This window comes from Elgaria multicarinata, chromosome 5 (genome assembly GCF_023053635.1).
Source record: "Elgaria multicarinata webbii isolate HBS135686 ecotype San Diego chromosome 5, rElgMul1.1.pri, whole genome shotgun sequence".
Lineage (NCBI taxonomy): Eukaryota > Metazoa > Chordata > Lepidosauria > Squamata > Anguidae > Elgaria > Elgaria multicarinata.
The window spans coordinates 73,251,623-73,277,083 of NC_086175.1; the positions used below are offsets into that span (position 1 = coordinate 73,251,623).

Sequence of the window (25,461 nt, forward strand, 5' to 3'; positions counted from 1 at the left end):
CCTTCTTCCACAAGTCAAGGTGCACAGTACCCCAGGCCAGCTATATTATTTTGACACCTGAGCCAGAAATAGCTAACAAATTGCTGCCCTTTAAGACACCCAAATCAGCTGCATGATGTGGCCCCCTCTCTCTGCCAGCCCTGGGTACAACCAATTCTATGCTTGGAACTCTGGCCATGGAAAGAAGATTAAGTCAATCCATAGACTGAGGCTATTAAATACAGGTCTTCTATATATTATTAAGTTAATTGTCACATTTGTTGCATGACTGGGAAAACCTAAGATATAACTATATGAACTGATGACATGTTATGGATTACCTGAAGGTCTTTCTGATCCTTTTTATTTTCCTGGTTTGGAGTTCTAGTCACAAAATCATTCAGAGTGCTGGAGAAAAATAAACTAAATTTAGCAAAATAATCTATTATATTTATTAGTGCATAAATTAAAGTAATTGCTACTGTCATACCTGAGAAGCAAAAAATACCCAGGTGGTACCAAATTCAGTTGCACAGATTCCTTCAGCACTCCTAACAATGACTGGAAGTTCTCTTGCAAGATTAAGACAGGAAGTCTGTGGAGGGAAAGCCTCAAATTCATTTTTGAAAAATACCAAAGCTTCACCAACAGGAAGTATCATCTACAGCTTTACAGATAAGGCTACTCTAACTGAGGCTAGCTATTCCTACCTATTGTTGCTATAGGGCAATTGATTGGTGCTGTGGCAAATTTTTTAGCGGACAGCTAACTGTTGCAACTCACTTGGAGCCTTAATTTGCATACTTATTAATGTACCTATCAGATACATTATACAAATGACAGTATAATGTCTGTTACAGCAGAACTAATAAAGAATTTTGTGGTGCCTTAAAGACTAACAAATTTATTCTGGCATTATTCTGGTTATTCTGACATTGTCTGCTCCTCAGATGATCAAGTGTTGACCTCAAACTGGCAGATTTATCTATGCTGGGTGTGTGGAAGGATGGAGAGTAAACTGTATTATCAGAGGGAACTGAAATGCAAAAATGACAGTGATTACTTTAACAGTTCCACTCACCAAAGTGTCGGGTGGTAACATGGGCATCATTGCAATAGTGAACCAATTAACATATATAGTGTGATAAAAAAAGAAAAAAATGTCCTTATTCAAACAACAGGAAACAGAACTAAATAAACTCCACTTCAGTAATTTTGTATTGATATCTTTCCTTTGTAATTCCTTTGTCCAAGAAAGGCCAGTCCCTATCTATTAGTCTTTCAATTTGCTAAACTCCAAAACAGCCAGTAATTGAAGTCACAACCCATATATGGATCATAACCTTAAAAATAATTAACCAGACAGTGTCCTGATGATAAAAGGGATTAAATTGTTGTTGTGGCTTGTGATATCATGTCACAACAATATGGCTCTTCAGGACAATTTGTATTAACCTTTTGCAGCTCTCTGCTATTTTCCTGTAGCACAGGACACAAGAACATTTGCCCAAGTATTTTTTGTAAGAAAAGACTCAGTTACCGGAATGCATTCCAAAAGAAGGGAACAAAGCCTATCAGTCTATTTACCTTTGTATGAAAGCATAGCAGAACTGGAGCACAGGGATATCCACTAGGGAAGATTTCTGGGAAAGAAAGAGGGGGGGGGAGTCAATATAATTCCTATGGGTAATACCCCATCTTAGTCCTATGTAGAATAGACCAATTGAAACGAATGAGGAAAGTTAGTCTTACAATTGTGCAAGAGAAGCAGGAAGCAAAGCCCTGGTAAGGCAATACAATTTCCACTTAATCTACAGAATCCCTCAGAAGGTTGATCAGCACCTGCAATTCACCAATTTGAATTAATTAACAAAGATTCAGTAAAATGTACTGTTACCTCTTCACCTTTGATTTGGGATGGTTTCTTTACAACTTCTTTTACTAGATGCAATATAGTGTCAGTCTTCAGAGTATTGAGTGCACAAACTAGGTCAAGTAGTATGAGCTGAGATGAACTAGCTACAGGAGAAATCTGAAACAAAAATGGCATTAGGGAAGAACCAGCCCTCAGACACAAATCTGAGACATGCATTTTCTGGCGTAACAAAGACTTCTTATTCTGAAGAAACTCTGCATCCAAATTAAGAGTTGCAACCTTGAATCGGTTCAAATGTTAGACTGTTTAATCCCCTAAAACTTTGGATGATTAGAAGAGACAAATTTTAAATCAGAAAAGCACACTACATTTGGTTTTAAAAAAAACGGTTTTAGTTCTCCTACTACAATTGAAAATGAAGAGGAAATTAATGAACCGTCAGCAGAAATTAGTACTCAGATAATGCATCTGAATTGCTTTCAACCCTTGAAGCTGGGGCCTCTCAGTCTACTGAACTGTTTCCTTGTAGAGTCCCCATTTATATCTGGTAGACAATGATCTCCCTTAACATTAATTTCTGTGAACCAGCCAGAGAGCTTGGGTGGTATAGAAAAGTAATAAATGAATAAACAAACAAACCTTGGGAAAAGAATAAACTATTTATGCGGAGACTTTTCTTCTTTACCTTTGTTTTGCTTTGACGCTTATGAGATTTTTTGCTGTTCCATACTGCTGCTACTGCAGCCATAAACTGCACTCCAAGATGGCCGGTGAGGGGATTCAAGAAGTCTAGGATTTTATTCTTTAACGTCTATAAAACAAAGTATCAAATATTTCTTGTAGAATGGGTTCTCATGGAATTTGGTATCCCAACTGCTATGCACCCTGATAAAATGGAATAAACCAGGCCCTCATCTTGATGTTGTCAGGTCTGCAGCGTGAGGTGGCACGAAGCAGTGCGCTGCTGCATTGGCGCTCCTTCCGACCATCTACAGAAGGAGCGTAGCTGCGGCTTTCCTGTAGGTGCCACCACTGCCGCGCCTGCCCGCCCGAGCACACACATGGCAGTTCAGGGGTGCCTGAGAGTATCTGCACCGGGGGGGGGGGCGACAAGGGGGGGAGGAACAGGGTGTTTCCTCCCTCACAGAATATCCAAACCCCTTTATGTATTTATGTTAAAAATTATTATTATTTGAACAAGGGTCTGCAGTGGCAAGGAGCCTCGTTCCAAGCTTTAAAAAAAGCAGGGTAAGTGCTTGACTTTTTTAGAGTGGAGCTTTGAGGCTTTGCCCCTGGATTGCTTCGGAGTGACGGCTGCATCATGTAGATCACCTGCTGCCACTCTGAAACTACTGCAGGGAAAACGCCCGTCTAGACAAGCCCCAGATCACACTACTTCTGATCATACTTTTTGTTCTCACATTGATAAATCCTTGCTTGCAATTTCCTGTAATCTTGATTCCCACAAGAGTTACATGAACAGTGGGGATTTTGATACTCTTTTTCAAACAGCAGTTTCTTCATGCTGCAATTGGAGGCTGCTTTTGAAACTAAGTGTTCCAGTTGTTGAGGAATGTAAAAGAAACTTGCTGCATGTATGAAAATACATTTTGGCTTAAAGTAAGTCAGTGAATCTGGGCCTATTTACTAAGCCTGTTTAGTATTCAGTGGGACTCTTGAATAAGGATGTTTAGAGCTGTTCTAAAAGCCATTTACAATGTATGTTGCTACTGGACTGTTAGTGACAACAGGAGTGAGTGGGGGATTAAAACGGTGTAGATGGCTCAGCTTGAGTTCTACAGCTTTTGCAAAACTGGCTTCTTTGTTCACACTGTACATTTGTTAATTATTATTATTATTAAAAACGCTTGGTATAGTAAATTATCTTTTCCAGGTAGCCTATTGACAAATGGAACAGAGCAAGCAAAAAAAGTAAGTAACAAATGAGTATTATGGGCTTTTCAGATACTTAACAAGGCAAGCAGCCTCCTCAGTCAAGAGACAATAAACCAACAACAAACGTGCATGCATGTAGGTACAAATATATGACCCTTTTCCTAAGAATAATGAAGTAAATGCATGGAGGCTATGGGGGGGGGGGGAGAAGCAGAACAATCAGAATATTACTCCAAACCCAATACAGTCATCTGTTTGCACTACATGTTTAAGACTGGAAATGTAAGCCTTTGCAATTGACCAATAGTAAACACTATCAATAATTTCCATAATAGCCTGGAACTTAATAAACCAGGATTCCCTTATCGTTTATGGGCAGTGTGCTACTGCATACTGCCTAATCTCTTCCACTTGGCTTTTCCTGCAAGTAGGAGCAGCTAAACAAACCATGGGCCTTCCCATCGATAAATTTTTGTGAACCGCCCAGAGCGCTTCGGCTATTGGGCGGGATAGAAATGAAATAAATAAATAAATAAAATAAAAATTATTTATTGTTATGAGCAAACTGGGAATTCCGATTTGGTTTGCCCGGGGAGAGATAATCTAGAGTTTCTAGTTTGCACATAACAATCAACAAATGAAAGTCTGAAGATCCGTGTTTTATTTATCAGCTCCCACTTTTAGGAAGAGCCAAACAGGAGCGATAGGGCAGAGTGCAGGAGCATGTTGCTTGAGCATAAGTCCAAGCAAGGTTGATGTCTATTTGGAACTTTTCAGATACATTCAGAACCTTTAGGATTATTCCAGCAGTGGAGCCCCCTGCCTACATGTCACCCAAGCTTACTGAAGCATTCTTACTTTGGTTGCCTTAAAATAAACTGAAGAAGAGCCTTTTGTTCCAAGGAAGTCAGCTGGCCTTTTCTGAGATTCTTCCTTTTTTATAACACTCCAAAGGAGAGACATGGTGTTAATAATTTGGGGAAGTTCTTCCAAAATGGCATTTCTAGCATTTCTTAGACTTGTAGGGTCAGCGCTCAAAAAGGACTGGGAAGACCAAAACAAAAACAAAAATCCACATTACAGATATGCAGGAAAGAAATACCACATTCATAATCTTAAACAATATATTCTTAAAAAATTAAGCAAGGTTGTCCACCACAATAAAGACATTGTAAATCTGGCCCTGTTTTACTATATGTTCATAAAAATAATACAATAATTTATGGGAAAGTCCTATTAATGCATAAACAGGGCAATGATTTTATTTCACTATTCCTATAATTTAGACAGGAAAGGGAAAAAAGGTGCTCTAATTCAGAATTCAGATCATTAATATTGCTGATTCCATTAATGACAGTCTTGGCTTTGCAATCAGACTTAAATTAAGCATAAAATGGAAAGGAATTTTGTAAAAAATTCAAGTCAAATGGACTCATATCATTCAATTGTTATTTTAACGAAAATCCTATAAAATATTTAGAAATATTTATTAAAATACCCAACGCTTCACTTCTCAAAATATACTAATACACAAACTTAATCAGCATCCTTTAAACTAAACACATGTCCAAGATTCTCCCCTGCCCAGCTCCTCTGGCTCCATTTGAACACTACACATACAGCTACCTTTAAGGCATGCAAACTGGGATGGTTGCACACTTTTAAGATGCGTCCATAGTCACAGACAATAGAAAGCCAGTGTAGCATAATGGAATTCAGGCGATCTGGGTTCTAGTCCCCATTTGGCCATGAGGTTCACTGTGTGACTGTAGGCCAGTCACTGGCTCTCAGTCTAACCTACCTAACAGGATTGTTGTGAGGATAAAATGGAGAGAAGGATCTAATAACTATTCCTATAATTTAGACAGGAAAGGGAAAAAAGGTGCTCTAATTCAGAATTACATTATTAGAATTACATTATTAGAATGTAAGCCTATGCGGCAGGGTCTTGCTATTTTACTGTTTTACTCTGTACAGCACCATGTACATTGATGGCGCTATATAAATAAATAATAATAATAATCAAGTAAGCCACCTTGGGTTCCTTGGAAGAACTAACTAACTAACTAACTAACTAAAATAATCCTTTCTTATCTTGGCCTGACATCTGCTAAACCAGTCTTCTTTTGACACGAGAATCACATATTGCCCATGCACTAACAACCTAAAAATCAAATTTGATTTTAAATGTTTCTATAAATGGGAAGATTAACCATTAAAAGCATGTAGTAGGCACCTTGTGACAAAAAAGAAAGAAAGAAAAACAAGCATGGTTACCTTTTTGGTTTGATTTGGATGATCCAAAAGACAAAAATGGCCAATAGTTGTTAGACCTTCCAAAAGAGTTAGAGGATAATCTGGAGTAATGTTCTCCCTTTTAGAATGAATGCTTTGGGGGAAAAAAGTTAATAATTCAATAGGCTATTTCAGTCAGAATTTAGGGGGTGGCCCCACTTACTCTATTAACCAAAACCTTTTCTTCACACTCTCCTACTCCTTTTCCTTCACCCAGCTAGATGCCTGCTGCAGATCTACCTATATGAGGATCATTCCCCCACTGGTTAACTTTCAAAGGCAAAAAGAAAGCCAGGAGAGCTTCCAAATGGGAAAAAGGAACAGGGAGAAAAAACAGAATGAAAGAAACTTGGAAGAAAGTGAGGCATATTTTTTTTAACACAAAACTCTATTCTTCTGTCCAAGGCAGGAGAAGAACTGCAGAGGGCTTCCCCTCCTGGTGGAGATAGGAAGTTGAAACAAACCCTACTTCCAGACTCCGATGGGGGGAACTATCCATAGCTCAATGGAATAGTGCATGCTTTGCCTACTGAAGGTCTCAGGTTCAAACCCTGGTATCTCCAGTTAAAAGAGACCCTGGAAAGCTGCTGGAACTTTCAGGTGACAATACTGCGCTAGACAGACAATAGTCTCACCTGGCATAAAGGCACCTTCCCATGTTCCTCCAGCCTCCTCCTCCAGAGTAAAATTTAGAATACTCTAAAATTAATTTTCTAAGAAAACATGCAAATAAGGAATGATATGCTGACCAGAACCTAAATTTGCAGGACATAAAAAACGAATAGGCATTTGCTTACCTTACAGACACTTTCGTTGACAACTTCAGAGTTTCATGTTCATATTGTTTGACAAGTTCATCCAGGTTCTTGCATATCTGTACAATAAACGGTGCTACTGTCCACCCTAAAGATTTCCCAAAGTATGGCAAGGAATACGCAACCAAGCTCACCCAAGCTGGATGCATGCCGTACCCATACTCAGGCTGCAAGCCTCGGACTACAGCAGACACAAATAATCCTTGCGAAGTTATAGGATGTGGATGTACATACTGCATAGCACCAATTGCTTCCTGGAAGTTAAGAGCCCTTTGCCATTCCTTTGATAGGGCTGGCTGATTCTCCAGTTCCTCCTCAGTCTGTCCAAGATGATGCTCCAAGACTATCAACACTTGCAGAAGTTTAAGCAGCTCAATCTGTAAAGGGTGCTCGCTCCAGATCTGATCACGACCAAAGTTGATGAGGCTCTCCTCAAGGACACACTCATCACTGAAACCATTAGTCTTATCAGCCATCATATGTTCATAGCATTTTTGACTAACATACATGGATGCAGATAGAGAAAGAAGGACAAACTCTTGAACTTTGCATCTACCAAGCAAGTTGTGTATAAATTCTATATTCTTGCTCTCTGCTGATTTGGCCATTGTAGCCAGCTGGGTCATCATTCTGATCAAAACTTCAACGCTTTTGACTTGGACATCCCTATTGCCAAGCACATCTTTGTGGGTCACCTTTAAGTAACAAGGATAATAGGAGCGCAGGAAACTCAGACAGAGGTATGTTAGCAATTCTATTAGTAACGAATGGGGACACACAGTTGGTGACTGAGTTTGAAGCTTTCCATAGAAACTCTGCCCCACAAGAGCTTCCTGGTGGCGAGCTAGAAGATTGTAGATGAGATTCAGATGTGCTGTGGAGCTGGTATCCATACTAGTGGTGGCCACAGCTTCAATAAACTCTCTAGGGTTTGTTTTGAGCACTGCTTCAAGTACAGAGAAAGCATACAGGACCCTTTTGGAATCGTATGGCTGCAAGTACAAAAGAATGTGCTTAAACAGAGCCTCAACTATCTCCTGCTTTTCCTTCTGCTGTTTTAGCAACCTAGATGTGGTAAATGCTTGAAGCTCCAAATCCACCTCCTCATCACTTGAAAGAGATTCTGATGCCTGAGTTTTCTCAGAATCTGCACGAACCAGGTTTAGCATGGCGCTGGATTTGGAACTGTCAGGAGGATAAACATTAGAAGAACCAACATGTTTCATGTTTTCTTTGCCATCTGTTGAGGCACTATAGTTCTCCTCATTGCTCATATCTTGCTGGTCCAGAGAGGGAGAAAAGGATGATGTATTATCACTGTCAATAGGCCCAGTGCTGGTATCAGCAGACTCTGTGTGTTCACTGTTATCCTCCTCACCCAATTCTCGTGGAGTTTCTGCACACTGAGAAGGATAATTTACAGACAGCTCATTATTTAGCAGACATTTCTCTGGATCTTTTTCAACTTCAGCCCATATAGCTTCCCTGTCCACGGCTGTAAACTGGCTCATCGGCAAACTTTCTTCAGAACTGCTTTCATGTAGCTCAGGAGCTCCCAATGGCTCATGGAAGGAGGCTTTTTTCTTTTTATACCAGAGATGCATATCTTCTGAAAAAAACACAATCATTTTTTTTTAAAAAAACCCCACTCATTTAGTAATGAACAAGCATGTCTCCAGACAGCCACCATATCCCTGTCCCACTATCTGAATACTATAGAACTTGGACCATAAGAGTGGGTTACCCTCTTCTTCAGCTTTTCTAACTTGGGACCTTCCAGATGTTTTAGACTAGAGCTTCCACAATCCCTGATTGGCAATGCTGTCTGGAGCTGATGGGAGTTGTAGACCCCAATCTAGGGCACAAGATTGGGAAGGGTTGTTCTTCCTTTTCAACTATGCCATGGTGGTTATTTGCATGTTTTAATTTGATTATAACACAGGAACATTATGGGCTTTTGTTTTTATATTGCACCCTGCCTTCAGGATAGAAGTCAAAACCATGGTCTTGATAAAATATCTAATAACTTTAAAAATATTAAATAGTGTGTTGCTAATTTTTTTAATGAACTACAGCAGCTTTAGTGTTAATAAGAGACTACTTTCACTTCTTGAACATAATGCTTTATTAAAATAATCCAAGCAAAAACTAAGAAATAATAGGCCAGTTAACATAACATCTACCCAAGGTAAATTGCTGGAAAAAATTTAAAAAAAATAGAATTAAGGCATAAGATATAAGATATAGAAGAACAAGATTTGCTAAAAGAAGAATCAACATGGCTTCTGCAAGGGAAATCCTGCCCCATGTGGCAGATTAGGCAAATCTTTCATATTTAGACCATCTAGGTAATTCTATAACCAAATGCATGGAAGAGAATTCTGGAATTAAACATGGGATTCCAATGGCTAATGCAACACTGTGTGGCCTCCTGAACTGCAAGTAATAAAAGCGCTCATCTCTGAGGATTGCCAGATGAAAAAGAGCAATGCCAGGCCATTGGAAATTGATCACTGGCACCCTTTACTGATAAGAAAGGAATCCAGATAAAGAGGGGCCCATGATAAATTTATAGTAATGTCTTTCTCCTAACATTGTAAAAAAGGGTACTATAAAACAATTAGCTTCATAACAAAGTCAGGTAGGCCGTCAGATAAAGTGACCAAAAAACTCATCCCGGATCATAAAATACAGATGGATCCTCAGTCTGATCCAAGAGGACTCTTATTAAATATAATCTTACCTGCTGAGTTTTTCTGTTTGATGCAGTGAATAGAGGTACGTTGTGTCCTGGGATGAAGCAGAAGCAGAAGAACAGGTTCAAGAATTCGTGCAACATCATTAAGGGAGAGTGCTCGTATCAACCAACCCTGTGCTGCAGCACCAATTGCTCCATCTGAATAATTAAGGCTGTCCAATACAACAAACAGGGACCTGCATGGATAAATTACAGTAGTGTTAATACAAAAGAGCAAAGCTGAAGTAGAAGATTAGAACATAGTTTAAAAGGAACATAAAATTTTAGACACTTTTCTCATTAATAGTAAACTTTTCTGCCATCTTTCACATCTCTCTCAAGGACTGGCAGTGAGGAATGCTGCTATATATGCATATATATGAGAGGATGTGTGGAAATGGCCTCTAAGATCAGGTGGGGGGGAAAGGCTAAGCCTGACATGTGAAAATACTGAGTGACATCCAATTAGAGCAGACTTCTAATTAAAGAACAGAACATTCTCCCCTCCAAAGTCTGTTTTAGAGGGTCCTCCAACCCTCTGGAGCAGATCTGGGGAGGGGGGGAGAGCAGGAATCCACTCAGCAGATGGACACAACTAGATTTTACTCTTAAGTCTTTTTAGCTCAATTGACTAAAATAAATATAGTTTATCAAGTATACAAATGATGAATAGCAATACCTGTCAAAAGATCGATTGTGGGAAGTGACTCTGCTGCCTTGAATTTCTCTGGTCAAATGCCACATGATAGAGAATCGGAACAGTGCCTCCAGTCTTGTCCCCTAGCAGGAAAGGAACCCAAAACAGTTAAGAACAAAAGTACATAATACAGCAGAATATAGTTAAAAGATTTCCAAGTTATCATTGCAAGCTCCATCTATTGATAATTATGGAAGACAAAAATAGTTTGCTGAACTTGCAGCTTGTCCTCAGGTAAAGTGGTAGTATTCAGAGCAAGTTAGTTTCTTCTAATTTGAGAAATATAATCTGGCTGGAAAGTGCTGATCTGAAAGATGATTGTGAATATGAAGTTTCTTCATCTCTGGAAAAATAAGTACTTTTTATTGCTAGAAAGCGGGCTGGTTGTTTTCTAATTATCCAGGTAACTGCAGTCTACTCTTATTTCAAAGCCCAGCAGAAGGTGTAAGATATCATCTATGGATTGAGTAAAGGTTGCTCAAACATCGCCATAAAAGCAACGCAAAGTTAAACAAAATATTGAATTTCTGCAAAGATGATTTCAGTCCAGAGCTATGGTAGTCTATGTTGGGTAAGGTGAAAGATTTCTGCCATTATATCACTACTGAATAACAGTCACAGGTCCAAAAGAGAAAGCAAATTGGCTTGTTTGTTTGTTTAGTTATGCAGCTAAAGACATTTTTAAAAGGATAGAGTTTGGCAAATGTCAATCATCATGGGAATAAACCATTTAAAAACACACACCTTACTGTTATAAAATTTAGTGGAACTCAATACTAGGCACCTATGATTATTTGTTGAGTAATCCCTCAAACTATGGGAAGGAATGAGATCGAATTGAAGCTTTAAAAAGCAGAGACTATTATAAATCACTCTGGGAGGGTATACAGGACTATAAGTGGATATACAGGACTACAAGCCTCAGCATTCTTACTAGTAAGTACACCCTATGGGACACAAAAGGGCTTATGTCCAAGTACACGGACAATGAATAGCAGGACTGTGAAGGTGGGCTCCCAACAATCCGTATACACCATTAGACTGTTCAACCCTTAATAACGCACTGGTCTCAGAACAATAAGCCTTACTTTATCATGATCTAGTAATGCAAGGCAGATAATGTCTTCACAAATATTAGCCGATGGAGCCAGACAATGCAGACGGTAGAACAGCTCTACACATGTATTGTGATGCTCTCTTGTCTCTTTGTTCAGCTGATCCCAAAGCACCTGAGCAACTCTCTGTAGTGAATTTAAAAATCAAATGAACAGGCAGGTTCAATACAGAATAAAAGAAGCTTTGTATTACTGAAAATATTTCATGTTTTTCTACCGTCACACAGTACCATTTTATACATGCAAAAAAGATGAAAACAGACACCATCTTTGAGTCAAATTAGGCCATGCAGCAAATATTAACATTTACATTTCAGATTAACTTAATGCAAATTCATTTTAAAGCAGCTAGTGGAATAATTTGAGAGATAAATACCATTGGACAGCAGATTTTTAACGGGAAATTCAGAGATCGGAATTTACTGATATATTTTCCTATGGTGGCTTTGCCTTGGCAGAAAGCACTTCCACTCATAAAAGTCAGATTTGTGCAATTTTCACCAATCCACACATCTCACTTAAATTGTTTATACCCTTCCTGCCCTTGAAAAGCTTCTCCTGAGGGTTGGGAACCCTGAAAAGAACGAGATATGGCGCACAGGTAGGGGGAAATTGATGGAAATAGTTTTGTGTTGGCTTTAGGATATGGAATGCGTTCTCTACAATTGGGGCCCCCTCTCTTGGACCTTTAAGAAAGGGTGCAAAGATGAATCTTTTTCATTTAGCCTTTTTCAATTTTTAAAATTATTTTTCTGGGTTTTAATGTTCTTGATTTCATTGTGTTACCATTTTATTGTTTTAAATTGTTGCACACTGCCACAATGGCTTTTTAGCAGATAAGGTGGTATATAAATATTAATAAATAAGAGTAAATAAAATAATGGAAGTGCTTTCTGCCAAGGCAAAGCCACCAATGGATATAAGGGTTATAGATTCATGTATATATTTGTGTATTTATTTACAGCATTTATACCCCAACCTTTGGCCAAAAAGGCTTCCAGAGTGCCTTTCAAAGATGAGTTGCATGACAGTCCCTACCGTCAGGTTTATAAATGATGCACAGGAATAAGAAATAGGGAAGGTGGGATGATATATAACTTTAGAACACTGAAATATAACCTAATTGAAGTGACAGTGACAGTTTACTTCTTCCTCTCCTACTCATAGGGCAGGTAGTTCTAACAGTCTCTGCAAGGGGAAGTAGGGCCCAGTGCCTGCTTGCTGAAGCAGCAGCAGGTAAAGAGGGTAGTGATATATACTTGTGTGTGTGCATATGCATGTACATTGTTAACAAATTTTGTTACTATGGGCTCATCTACATCAAGCAGGATATTCCACTATGAAAGCGGTATATAAAAGGCAGGAGCCACACTACTGCTTTATAGCGGTATTGAAGTGCACTGCAGGATCTACACTACTGCTTTATAGTGGGTACTGAAGTGCACTGACAACTGTTGGGGCTCAAGACACATCTACACCAAGCAGGATATAACACTATGAAAGTGGCATGAAAGTGGTATATGGCATGTGTACATGGCTCCAACAATTGTCAGTGCACTTCATACCATTATAAAGCAGTAGTGTGGCTCCTGCCTTTTATATACTGCTTTCATAGTGGAATATCCTGCTTGGTGTAGATGAGCCCTATGGTTACAGAGGAGGTTCTTTAAGTTTTGGAAGGGCTTTTCAGAAATAACATGGGCAAGGGAATATGGCGTCAACTGTACTGTTTCTATTTTCTTTCTCAGATAGCTGCAATGGCTCTCTGTTTTCCTTGCTGCCCACTGGGATGCTTAGGTATCTTCAATGATAATAGGGATATTAGTGCATCAGGTGGTAGAGAGCATCCTGGATAGAGTTTGGTACTGTTCACTGTACCTATGGCACCACTACTACTACTGCTGCTCTAGTAGCTTAGCTGTGTTTTAGTTGGGTTTAGCAGGTTTGAGGACAGAATATTTCAACAGCTAGATAGTAACAAGAAACATTATTCAGTCAGAAAGATAATGACAATGCTGGTAAATAGGACAAATGTATCAGTCCTACAGATAATGTGCTTCTGAAGAAAGTTCATCATATTATGGCTTTGCATGCATTTTTTATTAAAAGAAAAACAAGTACAAAACCTGATAGAAGTCTGTTTTCTCTGAAATTAGTTTTAGAACTCCAGGAGCAATAGGAGGAACAGTGACCATCTGCAATCTTCCGAAGAAGGGGTTTTGCCCAGGAATTTTATACCGCTTTATTCTGTCTTCAAGAACCAATGCCAATGACTGGGAATGGTTGATTACTTCTAGCAGTACAGAGATGGACACATTTTGAATGTAGCGGTCATTTTCACAGCAACATATTGTCATCAAGGATTTGAGCCACAGGGGTAAACTGGATTCACAGCCTCCTGAGGAAAGCAATCAAATAGTTTAGCTACATTTTTTGCAATGATAATTGGTTCCTTGAAATTCTTAAAAAGTGATGTCTCCATATTAAATAGCTGCAACAAAATGTTGTAGTGTATCCTCATCTCCAAGCGGGAGTATTCCCCCCTTCAGGGTTCTAGTCAGCCTCCCCTCCCCCTCCCCACAACCAGTTTTCCCAATTTTTTTTTCCAATTTACAGAATCTACTAGAATCTATAGCTACTGAGCATGCTTAGTCTTCTCTGAGCGAAGTTCTGCATATTTTACCCCCTTAGGTTTTTTAACAAGTGCAAACTTTGTGGTTCCTCCAAGCATGTTAATACCTCCACAACTGCTTATCTTTCATCTGAAAGAGCCATTGACGAATTGTGCATGGGATCAGATTAGAGAGATTTCACATCCATACCTGAATATGCCGTTGTTTCCTCGTATTTGTAATGTACATCTAAACAGTACAATCCCATGCATGTAAGAATTACCATGCTCAATGAGACCTACACTCAGTTACGTGAGCACTGGATTGCAGCGAAGAATATTAGCACTTTTAGGGACATCCCGTTTCTGTGGAGTGGCCACAGCTCAGTAGTAGAGCACTTGCTTTGCATGCAGAAGATCCCAGGTTCGATCCTCAGCATTTCAGGATGGGCAGTAAAAACTCCTGCCTGAAACCCTGGATAGCAACTGCCAGTCAGTGTCAACAGTATTGGGCTAGATGGACCAATGGTCTGACTCAATATAAGCAGCTTCCAGTGTTCTGGCATATTGATACAGTTTAGATATCTGCTTGATCTGCCACCCATCAATCTGCCTCACATCTATCAAATTTAGAGCCTAACATGTAACACAGTTAAAATGTGCACAACACATTGTGCACAGTTCTCATGGAAGTCTCCTGCTTGCCCAAAACATACTATTTCACATTCTTCTGCAAAGGAGCATTCCTGCACACTAGAGCAATAAGAATGTTCCTCTTACCAGGCACTTGAAAGAGAGACAAATAGAGCTGTTCAGTTTCTTCTTCAGAAAGATAGACGGGGAATGTAGTACAATCCAGTAAGAGGTAGCATACTGATGCAAAGGCCTCTCTGCAGTCCTCTTTTAAATCTCCCAAATCAAGCATGACTTGGTCAATGTCCCATTCTTCCTCCTCTTTCCCTCTTTGACTACCAAGGTCATTCAAACAAGATGGAGGCTCCAGACCTTTCTGTTTAAATGGTGATCCCCGGACAGTAAATAAGTCTGAAAGCATCTGCTTAAACTGAGGCACAGTGATTTGCTTGGAATCCCACGAGTGTTTTTTCTTTCCATTATTTCCAGTGGCTCTGTAATGGTTTCCTTTGTTGTCCCCTTGTCTTATGCATGCTGTTGGAACACTGCCATTACTAGAATCTTGTAAATGAATCCCAAATATGTATTTACTGGCAAACTTTGCAACCAACTCCTGGATGCAGTGTAAGGTCTTCTGCATGCTCCCACCCTTTTTCCATACATCATCCTTCTCAGGGATTATCCTAGGCATCATCAAATGCTGGGATAGCTCTGGGGATGAAGCGCTAAGAGCAATACCGCTGTCTTCAGACTTGAGTGGAGGAAAAGGAGTGTCCTCCTCATTCTGAAGCCCTTTGGATTCTGAACTCAATTTCTGGATCTCTTCCTTTACAGGGCTCTGAAATAATTAAACAAATTATGTGTGGTTCTAAATGTGGATTTGGAGGATTACTTAATATAGCACCATTTAAAAACAACACCAGCAAGAGTTAATTAAGATATCCTTGCAATTAACAATACTTCAGTTGGTTGGGTCCAACTGGGGCCTTGTGCGCATGGCCACAAGGCCGCACATGGCCCTTAACTGTGTGAGGCTGCGATGTAGTGCTTCCAACCTGCTCCTTCCAGAAATGATCATTTTCACTCATTTCAGGGGTTCCCTCAAGAAGCACTACATCATGGGCATGTGCAGACTGGGGCTGAACGTGCATAGACCGGAGGGATTGGGCAGGCGCGCAAGGCCCCAGCTGAATCCAACCCAATGATTCCACCCTTAAAGGTGGCTTAGAAATAATTTTAAATGAAATAAATAAAAATAAAGTGGAACATTACATATACATGAGTTGAATACAAGACTGGTAGAGAAGACATAGATTTTAAATCTGTCTAGCATTTTACTATTCAAAATCTAAAGCCTATAGGCTTCTAGTATTACACAGCAGGAATATCAAGTAATCAGTCTGAGGATCAAACTAGACGTGATATTTGTCATGTAATTTGGTGCAGTGTAGCCATTCATTTCCTTGAAAGACAGAATGCCCCTGCCCACTGCACCTGTTACCCGAAGTGGAAGAAAAGTTTCAACTGACACCAGTGGGAGTGTTCTTTCTATTGTGAATAGCATGCAGTGACGTGTATGTGACTGGTACAGACTGAGACTGCAGCAGGGGCAAAAGGTTAAAGCCTGCCTTTCCCCACACACTGTCCTGATCCAGCTTATGTCCCCTGCACTGGTTATTTAAAACAAACAAACGGCTGTGCAATGCCAAACTACATGACAAATGTCACATCTAGTTTGGCCCAGAAAGTGGTGAAGTATGGGGGGAAAAGGATATGTATATTAGGCCACCATCATCATAATAATGAAGTAAGTGTCATTGAAACTGCATTATAATAAAATATGTAGACAGCTATGGCATTCCACTACCACAACACCTGGCTCAGTTTGTTTCCATCTATTTTCTAACTCTGAAGTAAATTCTCTTCATTTACGAGACCACTGACAAAGAAAATAGCTGGAAACAAGAAGAATCTGACACTAATCGTTATAGCCCCTAGACACATTTATTTGGGAACAAGTATGAAAAATATTTTCAAATGAAAAACATCTTGCTGCGCCAGAAGGCAATTAGCAAGTGAAATGTGTTTTCTGAGGCAAGCTCATTACCTACATTTAGGACACTTTATTAAGCAGTCCAATGTACATTGTAATTTCCCAGATACCAGAATATTATTATAGCCTAAATCCTGGGTTGGAATACGAATTACCTCTTATAATGTATGAGGCTGAATAAAAAGTTTCCACAAGCATCAGCCTAAAAGCACATCAAGTCATATTCAACATTTACATAACTATTTACACCTCACAAGAAGTATTTATTTATTATTTATTTACTACATTTTTATACTGCCCAGTCACTGAAGCTCTCTGGGCAGTTTACAAAAATGACATGCCTTTGAACAAAACAGTACTGATATCCAATTTAATTTTAAGAAGGAAAAACAAACAAACTAGTGTGAAGTGTTCCATTACAGCACAAGAACTACAGAGTAGCCTCAATAAATCAACACATTAAAGATCTGATGAGTCCATTTACAAAACATGTCAAACATTAGTTATAACACACGTTTTAATACGTACAGTGTCTGAGCTTCCTGTTTCAGTACTTAGGTAGGCAGGAGGCATCTGCACTTTGCTAAGCACTTTGAAGCATGTCCGTAAGGCATGGGTGAGCTCTGGTAAACTAAGAGTTTCCATGTTTTCAAGGAGAGACTGCACCATGCAGCTGAGCATCTGTGGCAGATACAGAGACTGCACTTCGGAATAAAGTTCCTACAAAAAAAAAGAAGGCATTTCAAATAATAAGGGTGTGGCACATTTCATTTAGAAATTAATTCCTATGTACTTTTAAAGACAGATTTCCCTGAATTAGAGAGACTCTATAGAAGTTGCTTTACTTTAGCCCAAATAATGATTAAAAAAACATGGCCTAGCTTAGATAAAGTTAGGCAGTATCAATCAGGATATAAAAACAAGTTTCTAGGAAATTCCAACTGAAGTTCTAGGTGTTTATTTAAAAAATGCCAATTTCCTAGTACAAAATCTCCCCATAAATGTGTGATAAGATGAGCAAAGCCTTTCCCATATCTCTTTATAAATGTGTGACGTTCAACAATAAGGCAACTCAAATAAAAATGTGTGTTTTTTTGGGGATTTTTTTTTGGGGGGGGATGGCTCTAGACGCAAAACTAAAAACATTCACTTACCAATGGTATCACATCTAGAAGAAATACCAATAGTGTGCAGAGTTCTGAAACTGCTGCAACATTGACAACATTCTTAGTCAGAAGTTGTGTCTGCACAGATGTGTTTCTGCCAATGGAAGAGAAAGCATGTTTGAGAAATCTTTTACCAGTAATTGACTATATTGATCATTTTATATTGCTTCCCACTTTTAGTAGAAATACAGCTAAAAATAATACAAGAATATACAATACAGCAGAATGTAGGCAGTTTAGAACTAGAACTGACATTAAGTTCCTCCAAAGAAAGCTACATTTTTTTTCATTCCCAAAACTAGACCAGTCTTAAAAATAAACCTTTCTAGATATTTTCTAGTCCAGACAATGTAATTGCTGGATAGATAAATGTGACACTAATTTCTAGGAATAGTATACTCTGGATGTTCAATGCAGTTAACAAAACATGGGAGGTAGGCAAATATGGGCTTTCAGCTGATATTTGAATTCTGCTGGGATGATAGTAGACACTTTTGCATTTATTTCAACTAGCTAATCAAAGATCAACAAGGTATTTTTCCATACAGTTTTCCTTCCACCCCAAACCAATTGTAACATTCACTATTATAGGAAGGGCTGAGGGACTCCCAAGCAACCGTAGAATCTGGCAGATTTGAGCATCCTGAAAATTTCAGCTATCATTAAAAATCTCTAAGTACCACAGTTATAAATAACAAGTTCAGAAGTATAGGCTGGAAGGATCTCATACACAAGGTCATGCCATGTAACTGGGTATCTGTGGTAAACAGCAAGTATAGACTTTTGGAGGAAAGGGACTTTGATAGGACTATCAAGTGGAGTAAATATGACAGCAGTATTCATGTACCACCCAATCCATATCCTTCAAAAATCCTGTTTACATGTAAATGTGAATATATTTTATGCAAATTATGCATTTTAATATCAGGCATGCCTTCACTTTAATTTTAGGGGAGAGCAGGCTAGAGGCAGAAGATCTGTTTTTTCTTAGTCTCCCACCCTTCAGGATCAAGGTACCTATCTCTGAGGTAACTTTTATCCATACAAACAGGACAAATTAACAAATACAGAATTAAAAAACCCTCTGAAAATTATGAAAACTAAAAAATGAAAGATCACATTTGTTTATGAAGAAAGCCTCTTCAGTTAAAAAAGAAAGTGAAGCAAGCACCCAAGTGTTAATTTAATTTTGCCCTCCTAATTCATCAGACTTCAGTCTCCTTCAATTCAAATCCATCTCTGTAAAGCACCAGTATAAAATGTATAGCTACCTGAAGCAGTCTTCGAAACATCTGGTCATATAATCCCAGAGAAAATCTGTGCTTAAGGAGGTGATCAGCAGATTAACTGTTTTAACTATCTCAGATGCATTCTTGTTTTCTTTGATTGCACTAAAACAAAAGAGTAACCATACAACACATATATTTTTAACTATTAAGCAGTGCTATAAGAGTAAATAATCAACCCATATTGTAAATATTGTGACCCATAACTGTGGTCATGGGTAGGGGGAGGTATGGTGCTAGGGGAGGAACAGGCCAGATGAGGAGAAGAGGGGATAGATTCCTGGCGGCCTTATCAGCTTGCTCCCGGGTCTAATATCCCTTTCCTGGGCAAGGTGCTTGAGCGGGTGGTTGCAGGACAACTCCAGGTACTCTTGAATGAAACGGATTATCTAGATCCATTTCAATTGGGTTTCAGTCACTGCCTTGGTCGCCCTGTGGGATGACCTCTGTCGGGAGAGAGACAGGGGGAGTGTGACCCTGTTGGTTCTCCTGGACCTCTCAGCGGCTTTCGATACCATCGACCATGGTATCCTTCTGGATAGGTTGTCTGAGCTGGGAGTTGGAGGTACTGCGTTGCAGGGGTTCCGCTCCTACTTGGATGGCCGATTCCAGAAGGTGATGCTGGGGGATTATTGCTCTGTGCCGTGGCTCCTAAGCCATGGGGTTCCACAGGGCTCTATCTTATCCCCTATGCTGTTTAACATATACATGAAGCCGCTGGGGGAGGTTATCCGGAGATGTGGACTGAGGTGTCATCAATATGCAGATGATACCCAGCTCTACCTTTCCTTTTCATCAAACCTAGGTGAGGCAGTGACTGTTCTGAACCAGTGCCTGGGCATGGTAATGGACTGGATGAGGGCTAACAAACTGCGACTCAATCCAGACAAGACGGAGGTACTGTTAGCGGGTGGTTCATCTGTCCGGCGAGGTGATGCTTGCCCTGTCCTGGACGGGGTTGCACTCTCCCTAAAGGATTGGATCTGTAGTTTGGGGGTGCTCTTGGATCCGGAACTGTAACTTGAGACACAGGTGAACTCAGTGGCAAAGAGCACCTTTTATCAGCTTAGGTTGATATACCAACTACGCCCTTATCTGGACAGAGATAGCTAGCTACAGTTATCCATGCTCTGATAACCTCTCGTTTGGATTACTGCAATGCGTTATATGTGGGGCTGCCTTTGAAAATGGTCCAGAAGCTTCAGCTGGTACAAAACAGGGCAGCCCGTTTACTAACAGGGACTGGCCGGCGAGATCACATTACGCCAGTCCTTCATTGGCTGCCAGTCCAGGTCCGGGCCCGATTCAAAGTGCTGGTATTAATATTCAAAGCCCTAAACGGTTTGGGGCCAGGTTATTTGAAGGAACGCCTCCTCCCATATGTACCTGCCCGGACCTTAAGATCATCTACAGGGGCCCTTCTCCGTGAGCCCCTGCCAAAGGAAGTGAGGCAGGTGGCTACTAGGAGGAGAGCTTTCTCCGCTGTGGCACCCCGGTTGTGAAATAAGCTCCCCAGAGAGGTCCGCCTGGCGCGCCTACACTGTACACTTTTCGTCGCCAACTGAAGACCTTTTTATTCTCTCAGTATTTTAACACTTAATTTTAACTTAAATTTAAATTTTACTGTTCTAACTATGTATTTTAATCTTATATCAATTTTGCTGCGTGGTTTTATCCTGGTTGTGCTTTTTATACTGTATTTTGTATTTGTGCTTTTAACCTGTTGGTTGTTTTATTATGGTTTTAATTTTTGTGAACCGCCCAGAGAGCTTCAGCTATTGGGCGGTATAAAAATGTAATAAATCAATAAATAAATAAAGGGTGGAAAACGTAACTTTAGCAAGAAAAACATCAAATGAATCCATTTTCAGATGTGATGGTGCCAAAGTTTGGAACTAGGAGTTCAAAAATTAAAGTGAGACTTCAAGCCCATTCTTCTTCTGATATTTAGGACAGACTTATGGGGCCTCCATTACTGAGCTAGTGCTGCTACAGCAGCATTCAAGGTTTAAGAAGTCATTGGTCACTGAAGAAATCTAATAAATTCTGGGGAACTATATATCTCTTTGATTGCTGCTGCACATGCTTACAACAGCATCCAGGCCACAGAACTCCATAATAAATATAGTTTCCTTGAATCTCGATGACCATAGCAGGCCATAGGATGCATTGGAACTATGTTTCCAAGGGACTCTTCTAGCTCAGATGAGCTGATGATCTAACAGAGGTCCAGGAGAAAATCTTTCCCATGACATCAGTAAAAGCATGTCATTAGTTAGGAATGGGGCCAAGAGCAGTTCAGGACCAAGAAGAATTTACTTTCAAGTAAATGCACAAGATCTTGGCACTCAAAAGTGGAGAATACTGGTTAGTAACATAATAATTTTGATCAGCTGAAAATCAGCAGACAGATATCCATAAACACAAATAATGAAGATACATATTTTATTTATCTAGTAAAATGAATAATCATTTGAACATAAACGACTAATGGTTTACCTTGTAAGTGTATTACCAGTTTGACTATAGCTAAGTTTAAGATCAGTACCCAGTGCATCCTTGCAATAACTGTAGAACGCTCTAATCACTTCAAGAAACAAATCAGCAACAACTGGTGGCCCTGCAATAAAAGGAAAATTAAATTAATACAGTGATTAAAGTCTGATTTAGTGCAAAATCTTACGCTAAGATTTTATTTCAGAATTTGAGTACAGGGAATATAAACCCAAGATAGTGGTTCCATGTATTACGCAGATAATTTTCAAGCATTATTTGAGTTTCACTGGTGTGATTAAGAACTGGATAAAGTGATCAGAATTTGCACTGCAAAACTTCAATGTTCTGTATTGCTCAGTTTTACACTCTTTGTTACTTCAATGAGAAAGGTCTCGATTCATTTATCAGCTGATGGAGGGTCTTGCCTAAAATGCGCATAGTAATAAACTACTTCACCTTTAAGCTGCCAGATTGTTTTTTTTTCTTCAGATAAACAATTGCTCTGGAACTTTATTTTAACTACATAAAGATTCTTCAGTGTTATACATCAGAAAGGTGTGCTGTAATTGCTTTAGAAACATCTGGTGTTTTTTCCTGGTCACTGCAACTATTAATATGATCCACTACAGACTTTCACCCACTATAATACCTCCCTCCATTCCCATGGCACCCATTTTCCAGCATCACTCCACTGGCACCCAGAGTCCAAACACAGAAGCAGCCAAGTTACCTATTTCTATTTAACATCATAAAAAAGCTCCTGCTGCATTCATGAAGACTGAAGGAGTGAAATGATAAATATGTGCCTTTGCTTGTTTGTATAGTGCTATGCAAGTTAATTGCTTACAAAATCATGTCACAATTTGAGAATTTGTAAAGGAGAAAAAAGGAACAGGAAGCATTGGAAGCACAAAAAAATCTGGACTACTATAATATGCATTTTCATGTAAAGGTGAAATGAGACTGATGTGCTTGAAAATGTTCACATCTTTGAGCATTTCCTTCAAAGCAGGTAATTCAAAAGGTAGCCATGGTCATCCTTAAGAAAAAACAACAACCCTACAAAATCTAGTCAGGCTATGAAAACACCAGTGGATGACATCTTCATTAAACTTTAAACTATTTTCTTCCAGATATGTTTTTTAAAAACGGAGAGAAAAACTTGCTTGCTAAAGAATATACACCAAGCAAGATTTTATCAGAAGTTCAACTATACTAAAAATCAAGATGTTGACTGAGGTTCTCTTTTAACTAAAACATTGCTCTGGTGCATGAAATAAGCATTTTTCTAGGGTGATATATGGCAGGCTTTTAGGAGTGAAGAATCGGCATCTCACTTTTACCAATGAGATCCACTTCCCTGTTTCATTAGAGAGAAGGGTAAAAAGCAGGATTATGAAGCACCTTACAGTTAAGCCACAACAGACTCTGCAAATGCAAGATGAGCTCAGCAATTTCTTTAATTGTGTAGAGAACTACTGGAGACAGCCACAAGAAGTAACAAAGCAGCTAAAGCTGGCAGGCATTGAAGACATAATCCAGTGCTAAAACCATTCAATAAACTATTATGAAGACAGCCGTGGCCATAAAACCGATGCAGACAAAAGAAAGGTCCGTTCACTAATAAAGCACTCACTACATATCTTTTAGGCATACTGAAGCACATGGCTAGTGATCCGGACAGAATGTTTTATCAGGACTCACACAATCACAGAGTTGGAAGGGACGTCAACCCCTGTTGTAAATTCATTGTTAACAACAACCCATAGTTAGTCAGGATCATGCCAGAGCAAGAGAGCTGCCTCCTGTGCACTCGCTGCTTCCGCTTTGCATGCTCTTTATCTGACAAGCCAGGAACGCTCCAACCATGGGTTGTTTGATGTGACATCCAAACCCAGAACTCTGATTTTTGAGGGACAAACAATCCATAGTTTGAACACATCTTTTGTTGTTCGGTTAAAATTATGTGTGATTCCTCCCTCAACAATCCAGAGTCCTGGGTTTGCACATCACAATGGACAATCCAGGAATGGACATTCCTAGGTTGTTTACAAAAGTGGATGTAAAGCAGAAATGATGAGTGCACAAGAGGCAGCACACTCCCTCTGGTTTGACCCTGAGTAACTATGGGTTGTTTAACCCATAGTTAGTCATTACATGTGGACCAAGTCAATGTACCCACCACACTGTAGCCTGGCATTCTTATGTATCTGTTCTCTTTAGAAACTTCTCTCTTACCTATTTCAGGTTTGTCAAGTAGGCTTATGAGAATGCGGAATGGTTTCAAATATGCATGATGCTGTTCCTCCAAATCAGATTCTGCAAGTTTCTGATGTAGTATTTCAATCAATCCCTGTTAAACAACATGAAAATATTGATACAGAGTCCTTTTTGGTCTACTCCTGTGAAGCAGTGATTACTGCCCGTAGAAAGCAATTTATTTTATTTATTGAGTTGAAAACATTAAAAAAAACCACTCTGCCACATGCTGTGTGTGTATTGTAGGTGGAAGTGGGCACTGTAGCTGAAGAAGCAATATATCAGCCATTGTTTTATGCCCATATTGCTAAGCAGAAGAGAGAGTAGTATATGGCACTCCTGCAGTGTAGTCCAGTGATGTCTAGTCTGTTGGTGCACTGGGTTGTTTTTTTTTAGGGAAATGCAACTGACCTGTCATAAGGACTGAGTTATACTACATCAACCAAGATCTTGAAAACTTCATTAATGTAGCTTGAGCAGTTACCAGAGAATTTATCCCAATACAGGTTGTATTCTTTAAAGAATATTACACACTTACCTCAACTAAAAGATCTTTGGAATATTTTCCAAAAAAATAGAGGGCATGGTCTTCTGAAGACATAGAAATAGACGAATCTGGTACCATGGTACCTCCTTTGATATCAGAACCTAAAAATTAAACATAATAAATACAGAACATATGAAAGTAGTTTATATTTTATATGAACGTAATACATGTTTTCAAATTAATGGCACAAGAAATTATGGCAAAGGTTGAACAACTTTTTCCCTCTTGAGACCTTAGCAGCACTCCTTGCCATCATAGTTGTGTCAGCTATGTAAATTGTGGAATTAGAATCCTTGGGTAGTATCCAACCATGCTCCAGTGTTAGCACGAATTGCACTGCGCCAGCATAAAGCAACGCTTGCACAATGGAACAAGCACTTGCCAGGCAATGGAAATAAGCGGCAATTTGCCACTGCTTTTCCCTAAGTGCTAGTTACGTTGCACACGCGTTGATTTACTCTAGTACATTTGGATATTACTCCTTTGCTCCATTTGGCAGGAGGACTCACCTATAAAAAGCAAACAGAGCATGACCACTTTTTTTCTGATCTTCTCTAGCATCACATACATGCCTTGTTTTATACTGGAAGGGATGGAAACCCATAATGTGACCTGCTATTAAACAGGTCCAATGTGAGCTAGCTTCCTGTGAGCTATACAAATTATATGAATATCATGTTTATTAGCATAGACACCATCAAGAAAGAATTGCAAGTATCACTCGGGGTTCTAATGCACACAACAATTTATAGTAGACTCGCCCTCCTGAGTCAGATACTTGAACAGAGATTAACATTTCAGATAGATGCCTGCCAGTTGTTTCAAAACATATAGAAGTCAGATATTCAGACTTAACAGTGATTACATAGGGCAGAAAACTTTGGTAGTAGAGCACTAGATGACTATCGTTACGATCGGAAGCAAACTCATATGTAAGCAGGTTAATGAGATTAGAGTCAGTTTCTTCCTTCCACCTCTCAGGTATTTATTTACTGTATTT

General features: G+C 39.4%; 1 protein-coding gene across 2 annotated transcripts in view; it reads right to left on the reverse strand.

Moving 5' to 3' along the window:
- The window catches only part of DOP1B (DOP1 leucine zipper like protein B), a 67,091-nt gene that overhangs the window by 17,017 nt on the left and 24,613 nt on the right, over positions 1-25,461 (reverse strand). For both annotated transcript variants that reach the window (XM_063126657.1, XM_063126658.1), the window contains exons 8-26: positions 24,453-24,562; positions 23,894-24,008; positions 21,659-21,779; positions 19,145-19,264; positions 17,862-17,967; positions 17,236-17,427; positions 14,802-15,492; positions 13,537-13,808; positions 11,384-11,536; positions 10,278-10,378; positions 9,605-9,795; positions 6,844-8,470; positions 6,029-6,140; positions 4,610-4,795; positions 2,541-2,666; positions 1,877-2,011; positions 1,567-1,622; positions 470-574; positions 321-387 (exon numbers count right to left, since the gene is read on the reverse strand). In XM_063126657.1, coding sequence (XP_062982727.1) covers positions 321-387; positions 470-574; positions 1,567-1,622; positions 1,877-2,011; positions 2,541-2,666; positions 4,610-4,795; positions 6,029-6,140; positions 6,844-8,470; positions 9,605-9,795; positions 10,278-10,378; positions 11,384-11,536; positions 13,537-13,808; positions 14,802-15,492; positions 17,236-17,427; positions 17,862-17,967; positions 19,145-19,264; positions 21,659-21,779; positions 23,894-24,008; positions 24,453-24,562 — 4,586 coding nt within the window. The remainder of the gene's footprint in view (positions 1-320; positions 388-469; positions 575-1,566; positions 1,623-1,876; positions 2,012-2,540; positions 2,667-4,609; positions 4,796-6,028; positions 6,141-6,843; positions 8,471-9,604; positions 9,796-10,277; positions 10,379-11,383; positions 11,537-13,536; positions 13,809-14,801; positions 15,493-17,235; positions 17,428-17,861; positions 17,968-19,144; positions 19,265-21,658; positions 21,780-23,893; positions 24,009-24,452; positions 24,563-25,461) is intronic.